Below are 15694 nucleotides of genomic sequence, written 5' to 3' on the forward strand. Positions count from 1 at the left end.
CATTTTTGTGTATAAAGAAAAATATACTCTCATATGACCACGAACTCCCAGTGCGCTTGAGTCATTCAGGTTACAGAACTTGCATGTTTGTTAATACTGACTCAATTAAATTCAGTTAATTAATTTTTCATAACTAATTACCCTTGGGATCTTTTTATATCATAGTTTTTGCACAGGTTTTACTAGGGGAATACATGGTTACACTACATGTGTTCGTATAACGAGAAATGAAAAAGCCAATTTTCTGACATTGTTGTAGCATAAAAAAATCCTTCAGGAAAAGGACCGATTGCTTATGCTAACCGTTCTACGTGAACATACAAAAATAGACACGCAAATTGCATTTGTTGATGTAAAATTAGTAAACCTGCAGACAGAAGCACAGGAGCAAATCAACCTATTCTTATTTAAACTACTGGAGGCCCTGAAACCTGAAGGCACAAAGAAAGTGTTACCCTGAGTGTCAAATGTTTAAAAAGTGTTCAGAGCGAGACGGGCCGTCCTGTCAGCATCTTAAACAGTGGCGGTTTAACAACCCGAGGCTGATTTCTCGCGCTGCCACTTACTGTTTGAATTACTGAGGCAATACTCCTTGTAGTTCAGCTAGTAGGAGTGTAAGAGCATGTTTAGGATGGGTAGGGTTTTGCTTTGAGCAGTATCTGTTTTATGTGGCGTCGCGACTTCACGCACCCACGTTCCATTTCAACTCTTTCTGTGGTCAGCAGAGGACACCCTTCTTGGCGTTTCCGTGGTAATCACTAAACGGAATGTAAATGTTCACATTGTGGTTCCAGTGACTGACACCGAAACGCCTCTACGATCGCCACGTTTGGAATACAGGTGGACTGAGGTGCAGCGAGCTCATTTGATTTCACCAGGATCACACAACATGGTCACGTGGTGCAGCTGGACGTAAACCCAAGTTAGACCACAACAGCAAAAGTGCAGTGCTCCGTAAATCATGAAAATATATTATTATGTTTCTTCTTTGTAATGGAGCATGAGTCATCGTTCGATTTGGCAGATTTTCTTATTTATTTATTTATTATATTTGCGGAGTGTTTTTGCTACATAAAAAGTTATACCTAGAACAACTGACTTTTTTTTGTTTATTTTCAGCCCGCATTGTGGAACGGTCTTTAGCATCAACCCAATAAACACTCTAGAGGAACACAAGCAGCCTACGACCTTCATCTAGCCCACGCGTCAAACAAGGGGACAGACAGGTGAATACACGTAATCACCCCGTCTATCCTCCACCACTGCTGTCCAAGAGATGAAAGCCTCGGAGGACCTCTGTTTCCCAGGCCACCCCGAAGGAAAACCTATGGTTGGAAGTGTCCAGTACTCAGCTCAAGGTTTCTGTATCTTCCCTGGGGTCAAACTCTATCTGCATGTTGAGAAGAGAGTGCAACAGTACCACACTTGTTCTTGAGCCACTCTGCCCTGAAGGACCTCTTTATCGTCCACAGTGGCACTCAAAACAAAGACTAATGTCCAAGATGAGTTCTAGAAGTACTCACAGAAGAGAGCACTCAGTGCATATTTACAAGCCCCTAGCGCCACCGGAGAGTCTCTTTTTTTTTACTCTCCGGCGGAGCCTTTCCATATTTCCAAGGCCACACAAAGCCACCTTGTGTGCGTTTTCTTGGCATTATAAATATGCCCCCCCTTTCTTGCATTACACTTGTGAAAGGGGCATTCCATGGGTGTTGCTTTGGGTGTTCCCACGCAACACCCATGGAATCTGACGCATTTCCATATTTACAAGGCTGAGAATGTGTCAGATTCCTACACCACCCAAGAGGTGGCGTAAAAGTAGTGCAACGAGGAAAAATATCTTTATTTCTCCTCGTTTTTTCCTCTTCCTATGTGAGCTACATTCTGCAACACACATAGGAGCAGGAAAATGCCATTATTGATTGTTTATTGCTTATGTGCAGCAAAGGTGCCTTCATGCACATAAACAATCATCTATGTAGCAAAGACACCCTTGCACTATGGTACAAGGGCACCTGCGTTTGAGCTAGGCTGCCAATTGTGCACCAGCACTGAGGAAAGTACTGAGAAGCTCTGTACTGCTGTAAATACAACACATCCCTGCACTTTCCTAATGGCACAGCTCAGCGCTGCAAGACAGCTTGCAGCACCGGGCTGCGTCATAATTTTGTAAATAAGCCCGTTGGTTCTAGACCACCAAGTCGGCATATCCTCCCTTGCTATGTTATGCTATTTCCATTTAATAAAGTGCAGAGAATCATACCCGAAGGTATATCTCTGCACTCATCCTGCACATCACCAACATCCAGAACCTAGAACAGCCAGGTCTTCAACAATTTCTTAAACTTAGCAAAGTTAGAGCAGCAGCGGTGCTGCTACAGGAAGAAACACACTCGTGAAACCTCCTTCTTCAGAAAAGTTGCAGAATTATGGGACTCCTGCCGAGCAAAAATAGAAATATACGAGATCACCGGACTAAAGTACTGAGAAGTAAAGAACTGACTCTTTCCAGGCTAATGATGGAATTTCACTGACCAATAAAGAATTCTATCACCCAATATGGAAATGTGCTATTTAGATGATTTAGGACAAATCCTGCTGAAGAACTAGAACTTATCCTGATGTAGGGTGGCAGACAAACGTCTGCACCCATTTCTAATTCTCCTGCGTTCCACTCCAAGCATAACCACAGCAACACAAGAAATGCATTGCACTACACTTCATACACAACACCACAATACTTCCTATCTAGTCCACACCCTTACCCCCCACCTTTACAACAAAACACAACAATAACATCGTTTATTATAGGCTTGTGAGTTCTAGCCTTCATCCTCACCCATCTACCTGTTTAATGGCAGTGACCTATGTCAGGATAAGATCACAACTCCGACCAATCGTGACCAGCACTAAAATGCTTCCCACACAGGCTGCATTTCAATTCCCTGCTCTTATAACCAAGCATTCCTACAAATTGTAGGGGGATTCCCGTCTGCTAATGTACTTAAGAGCCTTGTAAGAGGTATGACGTTCCATATAAACACAATCATAGTACAACACAATTCTGAGGCTGTGAAGTGAGGTCTCCTCTGGCCTCTTTTCTCCCCTCAGTTTTAACCTCCTTCCCTTGCTTTCAGTTCCAAATTATCCTCGAGTCCTTGTAATGGCAGTACAAGTGGACAGCTCGTGTCAGGAGACTCCGAAGTATAGTGCTGTAGGGCCAGCACCAACTCTGGTTCTTTCTAAGGGAACACAGTGTTAAACACCAGAAGCAGCCAACGCTGTTCACACAACCTTTGGTGTATTAGGCGGCGCAGCTAGTGCCATGCCAAGCAGAGACACAGCCGGCAGCTCCATCTAGAACACTGCACATCCATCTGGGCATCCACATCCTAAGACTAGAAACAAGATGGTTTCCAGCTACAAGAGAGAATATGCTGAAGCAGTTACTGTGCTGTAAACTGGTGAAGCACATCACCAGAGCAGGTGTCATTTGATCATAAATGTTGCCATGGGGAAAATCATGCCAGAGTGATGCCTTTGGATCAAAACTGCCCAGGAATGGAGCTATATGTACAGCATTATTCCATGTAAAATGGTAAAGGACAAGATGGACATGTTAGAATGAAACCTGGAGATGAAGATTTAACAGACAGTTGCTTATTATTAGGACAGACTGCATCAAAATTACTCAGAAATTGTTGAAAAACATTTGCAAACGAGGTAGGTGTCTAAAAATCTCATGTTATGTTCAGTGAAGAGCACTGCAGAGGCAGGGACATGATATTTCACTTTTTCCTTTCTGAGTGTGGGTCTGTAAGTCCTGACATTCGTATGACTGCTGTCTAAAAAATCTGAAGTATACAGAAAGTGCTGGGAATGATCTCAGCCACTGGTAATTACTTGGGCCACGTCCCGATCCAACATTATTTTACACAGCATGCTACTTCAGTTTAGACCAAGCTATATTCAAGTCAGTCTTGACCCGGCTCCAATGGGAGCAGTCCAGCCCGAACTGCCAAGTCATATTCTCTCTGAACCAGAACACAAGGAACCCATCACAGGTTATGCCCTTGTTTTTGGCTCATCAGCCTGTTATAACTTGTTTCCAATGGCAGAATGTGCACAGGACCCATGTTTGGGCATACACATCCCATGGATGACATACTAAAGTATACAAGAAGTGATGGATGGAATGCTTGAATTAATCTCAGCCCCGGGTAATTTCTTGGGCCGCATCACAATCCATCATTGTTTTGAATAACATGCCACCTCAGTTTGGACCCAGCTATATGCAAATATCCAGTCGGAGCGGTCCTGCCGGAACTGCCAAGCCAGCTCCTTCCTGAACTGGAACACAAGCAACCCAGGGCCAGTATCGCCCTTTCTATGGGCTCATCAGCCAGGTATAGCTTGGGTCTAGTGACACAGTGTGCACAGGATCCAAGTCTGGACATAAGCATCCCGCTTAGGGCGACACAAGTATACAGAAAGCAATGGATGGGATGCCTGAATTAATCTCAGCCACTGGACGCTGCTGTGGTGACATGGTGTTCAAAATAACGATGGATTGGAATGCGGCCTGAGTAATTACAAGTGACTGAAATTAATTCAAGCATTCCACCTATCTCTTTTTTTAAATACTTAGGTGAGTTCGGGTATGCCTAGATGTGGGTCCTGTGCACAGTGTGTCAGTGGAACCAAGCTGTGCCTGGGTGATGAGCCCATAATTAGGGTAAAACAGGTCCTTGGTTGCTTGTGTTGTGGATCAGAGAGGACCTGGCCTGTCAATTCGAGCTGGATTGTCCTGACTGGAGCAGGGTCAAGACTGATATAGCTTGACCCAAACTGAGTTAAAATGGTGGGCAAATTAATGGTGGATTGAGATGCAGCCCGGGTAATTACCAGTGGCTGAGATTAATTCAAGCATTCCATCCATCAATTTTTTATACTTTAATGTTTCTAAAAAATCATGGCCCGCTGAAAGTTACCTCCCTGAGACCGAACTTTCAATAACCTCTCCATTTTTTCATGTTATGTTTTATGTGTATTCAATCACACCACTGTTTTTTGTTTCCTGATGTAAAGAAACACAGAATGTGAATGAGCGCATCCCCGGTTGGTGGAAGCAGCCTCAGGGGCTGACTCTATTACACCATGATCGATCAGGCACCAACCAGGGCAATAGGAGGCCAATGGCTCGAGAGGCCATGGGGCACGTCACCCATGCCCTTTTCAAAGGGACAGAGTGAGCAGGAAGGACACAGGAAGGCTGGGGGGCAGGCACAGGAGCAAATGGCAGGATGTCTGAGGGCCAACGGCCCCTGCTTTTTTAAGGTGAGCTTGCAAAATCTGGGGTTTGTGCGCTCCATTCAAAAGTGCCAATGAGTGTGAGGTAGTGTCCACCCCTGGCAACAGAGAAGGTGAACAGTGGTAAATGAGCCTCACTGTTTCACCAGGTGGTAGCACAACATACCTGAGCTACTGGAGACCCTTTGATGTGAAGCAGGCGAGCGTGGGACAGTAGGCACTTGGGCTGTGGTGCCTGCGGACACCCCAACAAGACTTACTGGGTGCAAGCAGGGAGTAGCAACTCGCTCACAGGCAATAGACCAGGTTACAAGGATTAGAGGTGGAGTCGGGGAGCGGCAGGAGCCTCTTCTGAGCACACAGAATTGAAACAGGACTGTTCCACCATTAAAAAAGTGAAAATACAATTTAACAAGTTCTTCTCGAAGTACAGCCAGTGGAAAGCATTGAAGATATTGTGGGCTTGTATGGAAAGAACCTTGTCTACCGCATTTTTCAGCAGTAGAAACTACCAGAAGACTTTGGACAGTAGACTGCAAAGTGTACTGCTGGAGAAGGGTTTTAGGTTGTTCTGCAGAAAACACGGTCTAGTGGAAAATTCAAAGAATCTTTAGACAGCAAATACATGCCTCTCAAAATCAGGTTAACAAGGTTGAACATTCTAGACCCATAGTCAAGCGAGCTGCTGTTTTGAACCAAAATCAAGTCGACAGGAACCTGATAAACTTCAGTTCAAGACAGAGGCAATTCACTGTCATGTGAGAACCCAGGTTAAATATTTTACTAAATAGGTACAGGCAAGAGCACAAACCTGATGACTAGAAGTTGTTATCTCAGGCAGTGATATTTTGAAACCCTTTGTGCCATCACAAGCCACGTACGTGTTAACACGTGTTTTCTTTAAGAACAAAGCACATACAAATCGACGAGGGTACACAGGGGCTGGAGCTAGAGAGCTACAGAGAAGAGAATCCTTCTATGTAACCTCTGTTTATCCACCCTCCTCTTTCTCAAATTCTTTTGATAGGCTTTAGTTCCTCTTCAGAAGACTGTGTTTTCTATCTCTGAGTTAGAAATACATCTCAAGTTGTCTGGCGGCAGGGATGTTCTTTGTACTCTGGTGTTCGTAATCATGATGTATATAAGGAAAAGCAAAACTACAAGCATCAGAATGCAAAGAAAACAAGCTTTTGCAATGCAATGGGTCTCGCATTTGCTCAACTTAGAGCTGTTAACATTGTAAAGTCCTAACTGAACTTTTCTTGCCACATAAATTGAAAATGAAAAGTAAAACAGTTTCACATATGTGAGCCGATTACATGACATGAGCGTGTAGTGAGAAGGAGAGACAGAAAAGGAAACAGAAGTTTGCTCGCTAATAAACCTATCAGCAGTTATGCAATTATCCATGTACCAAGGTTGATGTCATGCAAAGAGCTCGACTACTGCCCAGAGAGATTGCACTGCTTAAGAAATAAAAATAAAAAGTAGTCCTCAAGCCATACACAAAATATAGAGCCTCATATGTTTTCAGGCCTTGGTCGGTACGCTTGAGGAGGGATAAACACCAGAATAGGCATGACGTATGCATGCCTTTCACTAATGAAATCAAGTGAATTTTAAAAGGCAAGCCCTCAAACCAACAAAACTGATGGGTGTGCGATTAGTGCGTTTAAAAGACCACTGAGAGATTACAGCAGGCTAGAGCGCTTGCAGGCTCAACCCTAAAAAACAGGCTTGGGAAACACAACCTTACCTGATATGAGGCACCACAAGCTGTCTGCTGCTGGAATTAGACACATAAAATAGCATGTCCCTTTGTACCAGAGCCTCATAAGCACATAGTGGGTGATTTGCATACAATACTCAAATCTCGAAATTGGAAGGAACCTCCATTCTTGTTCCCAGAAAGTGCCACAAAGAAACGGTGAGAACCCTCACCTATGCAGACAATGTCCATGAAGCCATACATGCCATAGCAGATCTGGAACAGCAGGTCCTGCCGCTGCCATTTGGCCGAAGGGCTTAGCGATGACCATATCAACCAGGAGATGCTAGCGATGAGGAAGAGAGATCCCAGGATGATCGCAGCAATCTGTACCTTCTCGATCACTGTCAGGGAGATGGCCTGCCACTGGGAAAGAAGAAATAATCAAAAGTGGATTACCAGACATAACATGACATGGTATCAAATTAGAGAAACAGCTCTCTTAGCCTTCAGTATGAAACACTCGGTGAAGGCCACAGTCTTATTGTCAACAAGATCTAGGGGCATATTTATATTCTGTTTGCGCCGAATGTGCATCAAAAAGTTTTACGCACATTTGGTGCAAACCTTGCACCATATTTATACTATGACGCCCAACCCGGCAAAAGTCAAAATTCCTCCGTGTGCGTCATTTTCTGGATGCGGGAAACCGCCTTGCTTTAATGACATGCAAGGTAGGCGTTCCTGTCCAAAAAATGACTTTAAGGGCTGTGCGCCTTATTTATAGTTGCGCTTCATTTTGACGCACAGGAGGGAGCAGGCCTTAAAAAACGGTGCTCAGCCTGATGAGCGCCGTTTTTTAACAGCTGGGTGAGGGCAGGCGTTAAGGGACCTGTGGGCTCATTTACATGGTCTCTGACCATGGAAGCAGTCCACAGGTGCCCTTCCCTGCCCCCAGGGACACCCCCCTGCCACCCTCACCCACCCCTGGAGAACACACATGGATGTGGGGACCCATCCCTGGTAAGTACAGGTAAGTTGAGGTAAGTATTTAAAAAAAAACATTTTTGTGGCATGGGGGCCTAATGGCAATGCCCAGGGGACAGAAGTCCCCTGGGCATGGCCGTTGGGCAGGGGGGCATGACTCCTGTCTTTGCTGAGACAGGAGTCATTTCAATGGGGGTTGTGCTTCAAAAAATTGTGCAAGTCCGGTTAGAGCCATGTTTTTGACTCTAACCTGACTTGCACCATTTTTTGACGCACAACCCCCTATTTCCCCTAGGCTGGCGCTGCCTGGATAGAGTCATTTTTTTTTTACTCTGACCAGCCCGCAGCGCCGGCTAACGTCAATCCATAAATAAGGCGCCCGCCTGGCGCGTTCCAATGGCGATAGCCGGCTCAATTTTTTTTTATGCAAGCCGGCGCTGGTTTGCGTCAAAAAGTATAAATATGGGCCTTCGTTTTTACCACCTCTGTGTTGGAACGGATGGGTCACAGTCTGTATTCACAGAGCCCCAATGCCCTCCCCCATCCTTATAGGTCATGGCAAACTAATAGAGCCAACAAATCATGCAAATAGGAATTGCACATGTATTCACAGTTTAAAACTAGGTGACTACTGCCATGGGAAGGACTATGGTCGACCCTACCATCCATCATCTAACGGAGCTAACTCCGAACTTCCTAACAGATCAGGCCACCTGTTGAGATAATCAAGTCCCTCACATAAGGTTTCCACTTTCATTTTGCACAGTGTCCCAGTACCCGTTAGACTTGTAAAAAATCTTTGAAAAAAATCTGTTGAGTGGTCTACTCCACCACAACAATATCACACAATTGTTGAATGCACGTAGATTTAAGGTAAATGTTTGAATAGGTTTAGAGAAGCTAGCCATAACTACCCACATATAATCTTAGATACTACACAGTGTGTGTAAGGGCCACTGTGGCTTTCACCGAGTTGCCCTCAACTGATGGCGCAAACTTTACAACTTAATTGTATTTTGGTACCATGGAAATGGTGATAATAGAAATATTGGAAACCTAATAAAGTATTTGATAAAATTTAGTTAAAGTCATCAGCGGTCATTTGTACTCTAGGCACAATCCTCACAAAGTGACTACCTAAGCACCCTAATAAACCCCCATAATAAAGGAACTCAAAAAGACCCAGGTCAAGGGAAGATATTATTGAGTATGTCCACATTCAAAAGCAACAAAGTAATGACAAAAAAGCTTGAATGCAGCCCACAGTGACAAAGAAGACCGATTGAATGACCCATCTCACATTTGTACTGGACTATATCTACTCACGATGAACAAGGGCTGCTGACCGCCACCCTAGTAATGCATCCTTGTATAGTCCGAAAATGACAACCGTAGACAACACAGTATCTGCGGAGATAAGGGAACTTCTAAAGAGGTACATATAGCCCTGTAACCATTTCTACTACCAGAGTAGTGACACATATTTCCTCTACAAATAACAAAAAATACAAAGTATCTGGGGAAAATATAGAAGGACAGAAATGAGAAAGGACACAGATACGTATAGGTCCAAGAGTTACACTGCAGCCAAGGGTAAGGACTCTCGTTAGGGTCAGAGTAAGGCAAAGAGTCAGGGATAGGAACGAAATAAGGGAAATGATGTAAATTGTGAATAGTGAGGTGGTAAGGTAAAAGATAGGTCGAAGGAATGTCTGTAAACAGAGTTACAGTGAAACAGGGAAAGCTTAAGGGAAAGGTTAAAGCGAAGCCTTGACGTTCGAAATTAATGTAAAAATAATGATAAAAATAGGTCAGTGAGATTACTCACTCTGAGAATCATCACGTAATGAAGCTTAGTGTGAATTTTCTCTCCAAATAAAACCCTACATCAAACCCAGCAACTAGCTGCCATTTATAGCCAGGTTCTCCGAGGTGCCTGAAAGTGGACAGGCTGGTGGTTATCAAAAGACCACTTATAGGTAAACTTAAGGCCTTGATCTCCCCGAGTCCCCTATGCACACGCAAATGTACCCACAAGCCTCAGTAGAAAAGCAGACATACACAAGTATTGTTATATGTGCTTCACTCCTGGCAGACCCTAGAGTGCCCTTTGTTCGTAGGTCAAATATGAGAAAGCCAATTACGTATCGGTGCCAAAAAAATCAAATAACCGTTTGGGAAATGAAAAATGTCTTGCAATGGATGACCATCTCTACACATATTGCAATCTTCGTGTGAATTCAATTTGTTGGCGTAAATTCTCAATCCAGGTAATAATTGCAAATATGCTCACTGCCCGCATTCAAACTGTTTTTTTCCGTGCAATGTGTCTACAAGTTTACGGCCAGGAAACATGAAAAGGTTCTTCTTGTCAAAAAGCTTGAAATCCTACTGTTCACACTCTGGAATGCACAGGGGGCTCCAGGGTGCACACCCGTGTCCATTCCTTCCTGGATGTACAAATCAGGATGTTTTGTTATGTAACCAACACAATTCTCCTCATGTTTTCCTGCCAAAAACCTGTGGACAAATAGCGCGCAGCAGGCAATGTGCCCAAGGGCAAATATCACCCGACTTGGGAGTTTTCACCTAAAGGGTAATCAACATCGTGTTGTAGGGGTTTGCTCTGCCTGAATGTATGGCCTTGCATAAGCCCTACTTGAGTTGTCTCACCATAACTAAATAACACACCCGCTTACCCAAACCTATGCATAAAGAGGTGAGTATTCAAATTCACTCCATAGAGTACATCTGTCTCCTGCTGCCAGACCTGGACAGATCGCTGAGACCTCACTTACCCTACACAGTGGCCATGACGAAGGCCCTGGACAGGCCTTAAATATTCTGCACTTGGAAGTAGCAGCCCTGCGGCAAGACACTGCTGCATTATGTCACAGATGACAGCCCTAGAAACCAGGAAGATAGTGCCACCAGTTCTCAGTGATCCAGTGTGGACCTAGTGTGGGCAATTAATGGGTCTACTGGTCGCAAAAGCTCTTGATTTTGCCTCATCTACTTCCTCAACCTTGATAACCTCAACTCCAGGGCTGAGTGCAAAGCTGCTGTCTTCTCCTTTGCCTGTTAGATTCCTAGGAAACCCGTTGGAGGTTTAGCTTTCTGTTATAATATCAAATCCACTCCAGGAACCAGTTTCAAGTTAATACCACAGGAATGCCCAACGTAGCCATCTTCCTTGTTTATTTAAGGCTTATCATGGTTTGCGCCATTAGTTGAAGAACTTTGTTGGATGACTATGACATGTTCTCATTTTCTTAGGACTGTGTTTAAACAGCTGTATATTCAACAATTTAATCATAATAAAATTGTGGAGCTGAAACGAATAGCACAGTTTCTCTGCTACATTACCCACAGTTAAGAGACTTCTAGAGGTAACTAAATAGGCAATGATGTCCAACAGAGGTCTTAAAAATGATCTATAACACTGGGTTATGAACTCCATTGTCAAAGAAGCTGCACCCAGACCCTTAACATATTTTGAAAAATGTTTGAGCACATGCGAGACAAACAAGGTTTTGATTATGAAAGTATATCTGGTACTGGTAGAGGGACAATGTAAAAATAGATGTCCTTACTAAATAGCACAGGAAGGGGAGAAGGGCACAGAATTTAGGGAAAAGGAATGGGCCCACAACTGGCCTAACATCCAAGTGAGATATAAGAGCATCAGCATAGGGAAACTGAATATAAATTATTAATGAGGTGGTAACTGACACCTAGAAGGTTCAGAACCATGTACCTGGACACTTCAGAAACGTGCCAGTGCTGTGAGACAGAGACATGTTCCTTCATATATGGTTGGGGTGTGGGAAACCTTATCTGTTTTGGAAAGAAATACAGGGTCAATGCCTTGCATTCCTCTTCCGATGCTGGGGGGGGGAGGCGGGCTAACTAATGAAAGGAAAGGGCTTTCCTTTCCTTTCATGTCTCCTTGAGCATTTCTGCAGCCCGATCACAAAGCGATCGGGCTGCAGAAATGCCCACTAGACACCAGGGATTTGTGTTGTGTTTTGTTTTTTTGTGAACTTGGCATTAGGGGAGCGACCCCTTGAGCAAGGATCGCTCCCCAAGAGAGGCATTGGAGTGCATTTTTAATGAGGCCATTTATGCCCCCCTGGGGGCATATCAGCCTGTTTTAATTAGGCCGATCTGCCCCCGGGGGGGGCAGAACCCACTAGACACCAGGGATTTCTTTTTTTTTACATATACAAAAAAGAGGAGTGACTTCTTGAGCAAGGGTCGGTCCCCTGGGGGGCAATTTTTTACTAGCTCCTTTCTGCCCCCCTTCCCCCCCCCCGGGGGCAGATCAGCCTATTTTAATTAGGCCGATCTGCCACCAGGGGGAGCAGAAGCCACTAGACACCACAGATTTTTTTAATGAAATTGGCATACGGGGAGCGACCCCTTTGGCAACGGTCGCTCCACAGGGGGCAATATTTTTATTAGGACTTTTCTGCCCCCTCTGGGGGCATATCGGCCTATTTCTATCAGGCCAATCTGCCCCCAAGGGGGGCAGAAACCACTAGACACCAGGGATTTTGTTTTTGTGACAATTTCAAAAAAGGGGAGCAACCCCTTAGGCCAGGGTTGCTCCTCTTGGGAGCAAATTTATTTAAGGCCATTTCTGCCCCCCTTGGGGGCAGATCGGCCTATTCTAATTAGGCCAATCTGCCCCCAAGGAGGGCAGAAACCACTAGACACCAGGGATTGTTTTTGCTGCGCCAATTTCACGCAAGGGGAGTGACCCCTTAAGCAAGGGTCGCTCCCCTGGGGGGGCAAATTTATTTTAGGTCATTTTTGCCCCCTTGGGGGCAGATAAACCTATTTTTGTAAGGCTCAGGAGCAGAAAGCCCATCAGTCACCAGGGAAGATTTTTTTTCAAAACAAGAGGGTGGGGGTATGGCCATACCCCCACCCCAAATAAATGGGGACAAAGTTGTTCTGACCACCGGTGGGCAGATGGGGCAATTACCCCCGATCCGCTCCCCGGGACCAAAACAATTTTTACAATACTATCCACTCCCTGAGAGGGGGGGGGGGGAGGGGGGGAGGGCAGAATGCCGACTAGATGCTAGGGAATTTAAATAAAAATTGTGGGGTGGTGGCTACCAACCTGTATAGGCATGGTTATGCCCCAACCCTAAAAGAAGGGGGTCACAGTCTTTCAGCTATCCCCGGCACACTAAAACATCTTATCCCACAGCTAGCAAGAGGACCCTTGATTATTTTGGGTTTAGATTTGGGCCATGAGAGCTTGTCTAACTTTCAAAATCGTCCCACTTGGGATGGTGAGGGCTGCATTATTTGGACTTTGGGACGCTGCCATGTAGAAAAATCTACGAGACCTAGACACATCTGAAAACTAAACATCTGCGTGAGTCCAGGGTGGTGTGCTTCACATACACCCACACCATTTTCTTACCCACAATGCCCTGCAAACCTTCAACTTTGCTGGAAATCACACATTTTCCCCATATTTTTGTTATGGAACCTTCCGGAATCTGCAGGAATCCACAAAATTCCTACCACCCAGCATTATATATCTATACCAATAAAGATTCTGCCCCACTTGTCAGCCTAATAAAGTTTTTTTTTTAACTGCCCTTTTGGACCCGTTTTGATTCCCCCTCATTTTTTACATGTTTTTGGCTCTTCCCTGTCACAGGCACTTGGCCCACCTACACAAGTGAGGTATAATTTTTACCGGGAGCCTGAGGGGAACGTTGGGTGGTAGGAAATTTGTGCCGTTATGGTGATCCCAAACAGAAATATGGGGAAAATTTGATTTTTTAGCTAAATTTGAGGTTTGCTGAGGATGCTGGGTAAGAAAACAATGGGGAATCCAAGCAAGTCACACCTCCCTGGATTCCCTTGGGTGTCTAGTTTTCAGAAATCTTTGGGCTTGTTAGGTTTCCCTATACAGCTGCTAAGCCCAGGACCAAAAACGCAGGTGCCCTCCGTCAAAAACAGGTAGTTTTGTATTTGATAATTTTGATGTGTCCACATAATGTTTTGGGGCACTTCCTGTCGCAGGCACCAGGCCTACCCACACAAGTGAGGTACCATTTTTATCAGGAGACTTGGGGTACTGCTAGGTAGAAGGAAGTTTGTGGCTTCCTTCTGATTCCAGAACATTCAATCGCTGAAATGTGCAACAAATGTGTTTTTTTTTGCCAAATTTTGAGGTTTGCTAAGGGTTCTGGGTAACAGAACCTGGTCAGAGCACCACAAGGGCACCCCATCCTGGGTTCCCCTAGGTGTCTAGTTTTCAAAAATGTCCAGGTTTGCTGGGTTTCCCTAGGGGTCAGCTGAGCTACAGCCCAAAATCCACAGCCAGGCACTTTATAAAAAAACTGTTCTGTTTTCTTTGGGGAAAATGTGATGTGTTCATGTTGTGTTTTGGGGCATTTCCTGTCGCGGGCACTAGGCCTAGTCACACAAGTCGGGTACCATTTTTATTGGGAGACATGGGGGAATGCTGGGTGGAAGGAAATTTGTGGCTCCTCTCAGGTTCCAGAACTTTCTGTCATCGCAATGTGAGGAAAAGGTGTTTTTTTGGCCAAATTTTGAGGTTTGCAAGGGATTCGGGGTAACAGAACCAGGTGAGAGCCCCACAAGTCACCCCTAGGTGTCTAGTTTCAAAAAATGCACAGGTTTGGTAGGTTTCCCTAGGTGCTGGCTGAGCTAGAGGTCAAAATCCACAGCAAGGCACTTTCCAAAAAAACACATCAGATTTCAATGTAAAAATGGGATGTGTCCATGTTGCATTTCCCTGTCGCAGGCATTAGGCCTACCCACACAAGTGAGGTACCATTTCTATCGGGAGACTTGGGGGAACACAGAATAGCAGAACAAGTGTTATTGCCCCTTGTCTTTCTCTACATTTTTTCCTTCCAAATGTAAGATAGTTTGTAAAAAAGACTTCTATTTGAGAAATGCCCTGTAATTCACATGCTAGTATGGGCACCCCGGAACTCAGAGATGTGCAAATAACCACTGCTTCTCAACACCTTATCTTATGCCCATTTTAGAAATATAAAGGTTTCCTTGATACCTATTTTTCAATCTTTATATTTCACCAAATGAATTGCTGTATACCTGGCATACAATGAAAACCCATTGCAAGGTGCAGCTTCTTTATTGGCTCTGGACACCTAGGCTTCTTGATGAACCTACAAGCCCTATATATCCCTGCAACCAGAAGAGGCCAGCAGACGTAACGGTATGTTACATTTGAAAATCTGACATCGCAGGAACAAGTTACAGAGTAAAACGTGGAGAAAATGGCTTTTTTTACCTTAATTTAAATATTTTTATTTCAGCTGTTATTTTCTGTAGGAAAACCTTGTAGGATCTACACAAATGACCGCTTGCTGAATTCAAGATTTTTGTCTATTTTTCAGAACTGTTTAGCTTTCTGGGATCCAGCATTGGTTTCACACCCATTTCTGTCACTAACTGGATGGAGGCTGAAAGCACAAAAAATAGTAAAAATGGGGTATGTTCCAATAAAATGCCACAATTGTGTTGAAAATGTGGTTTTCTGATTCAAGTCTGCCTGTTCCTAAAAGTTGGGAAGATGGTGATTTTAGCACCGCAATCCCTTTGTTGATGCCATTTTCAGTTGAAAAACCACAAGCCTTCTTCTGCAGACCTTTTTCAAATTTTTTT

General features: G+C 44.4%; 1 protein-coding gene across 1 annotated transcript in view; it reads right to left on the bottom strand.

Moving 5' to 3' along the window:
- Positions 1-15694, bottom strand: part of MARCHF9 (membrane associated ring-CH-type finger 9) — a 366275-nt gene that overhangs the window by 88746 nt on the left and 261835 nt on the right. Inside the window, exon 3 of the mRNA XM_069230924.1 lies at positions 7252-7444. Coding sequence (XP_069087025.1) covers positions 7252-7444 — 193 coding nt within the window. The remainder of the gene's footprint in view (positions 1-7251; positions 7445-15694) is intronic.

Source organism: Pleurodeles waltl, chromosome 4_2 (genome assembly GCF_031143425.1).
Source record: "Pleurodeles waltl isolate 20211129_DDA chromosome 4_2, aPleWal1.hap1.20221129, whole genome shotgun sequence".
Lineage (NCBI taxonomy): Eukaryota > Metazoa > Chordata > Amphibia > Caudata > Salamandridae > Pleurodeles > Pleurodeles waltl.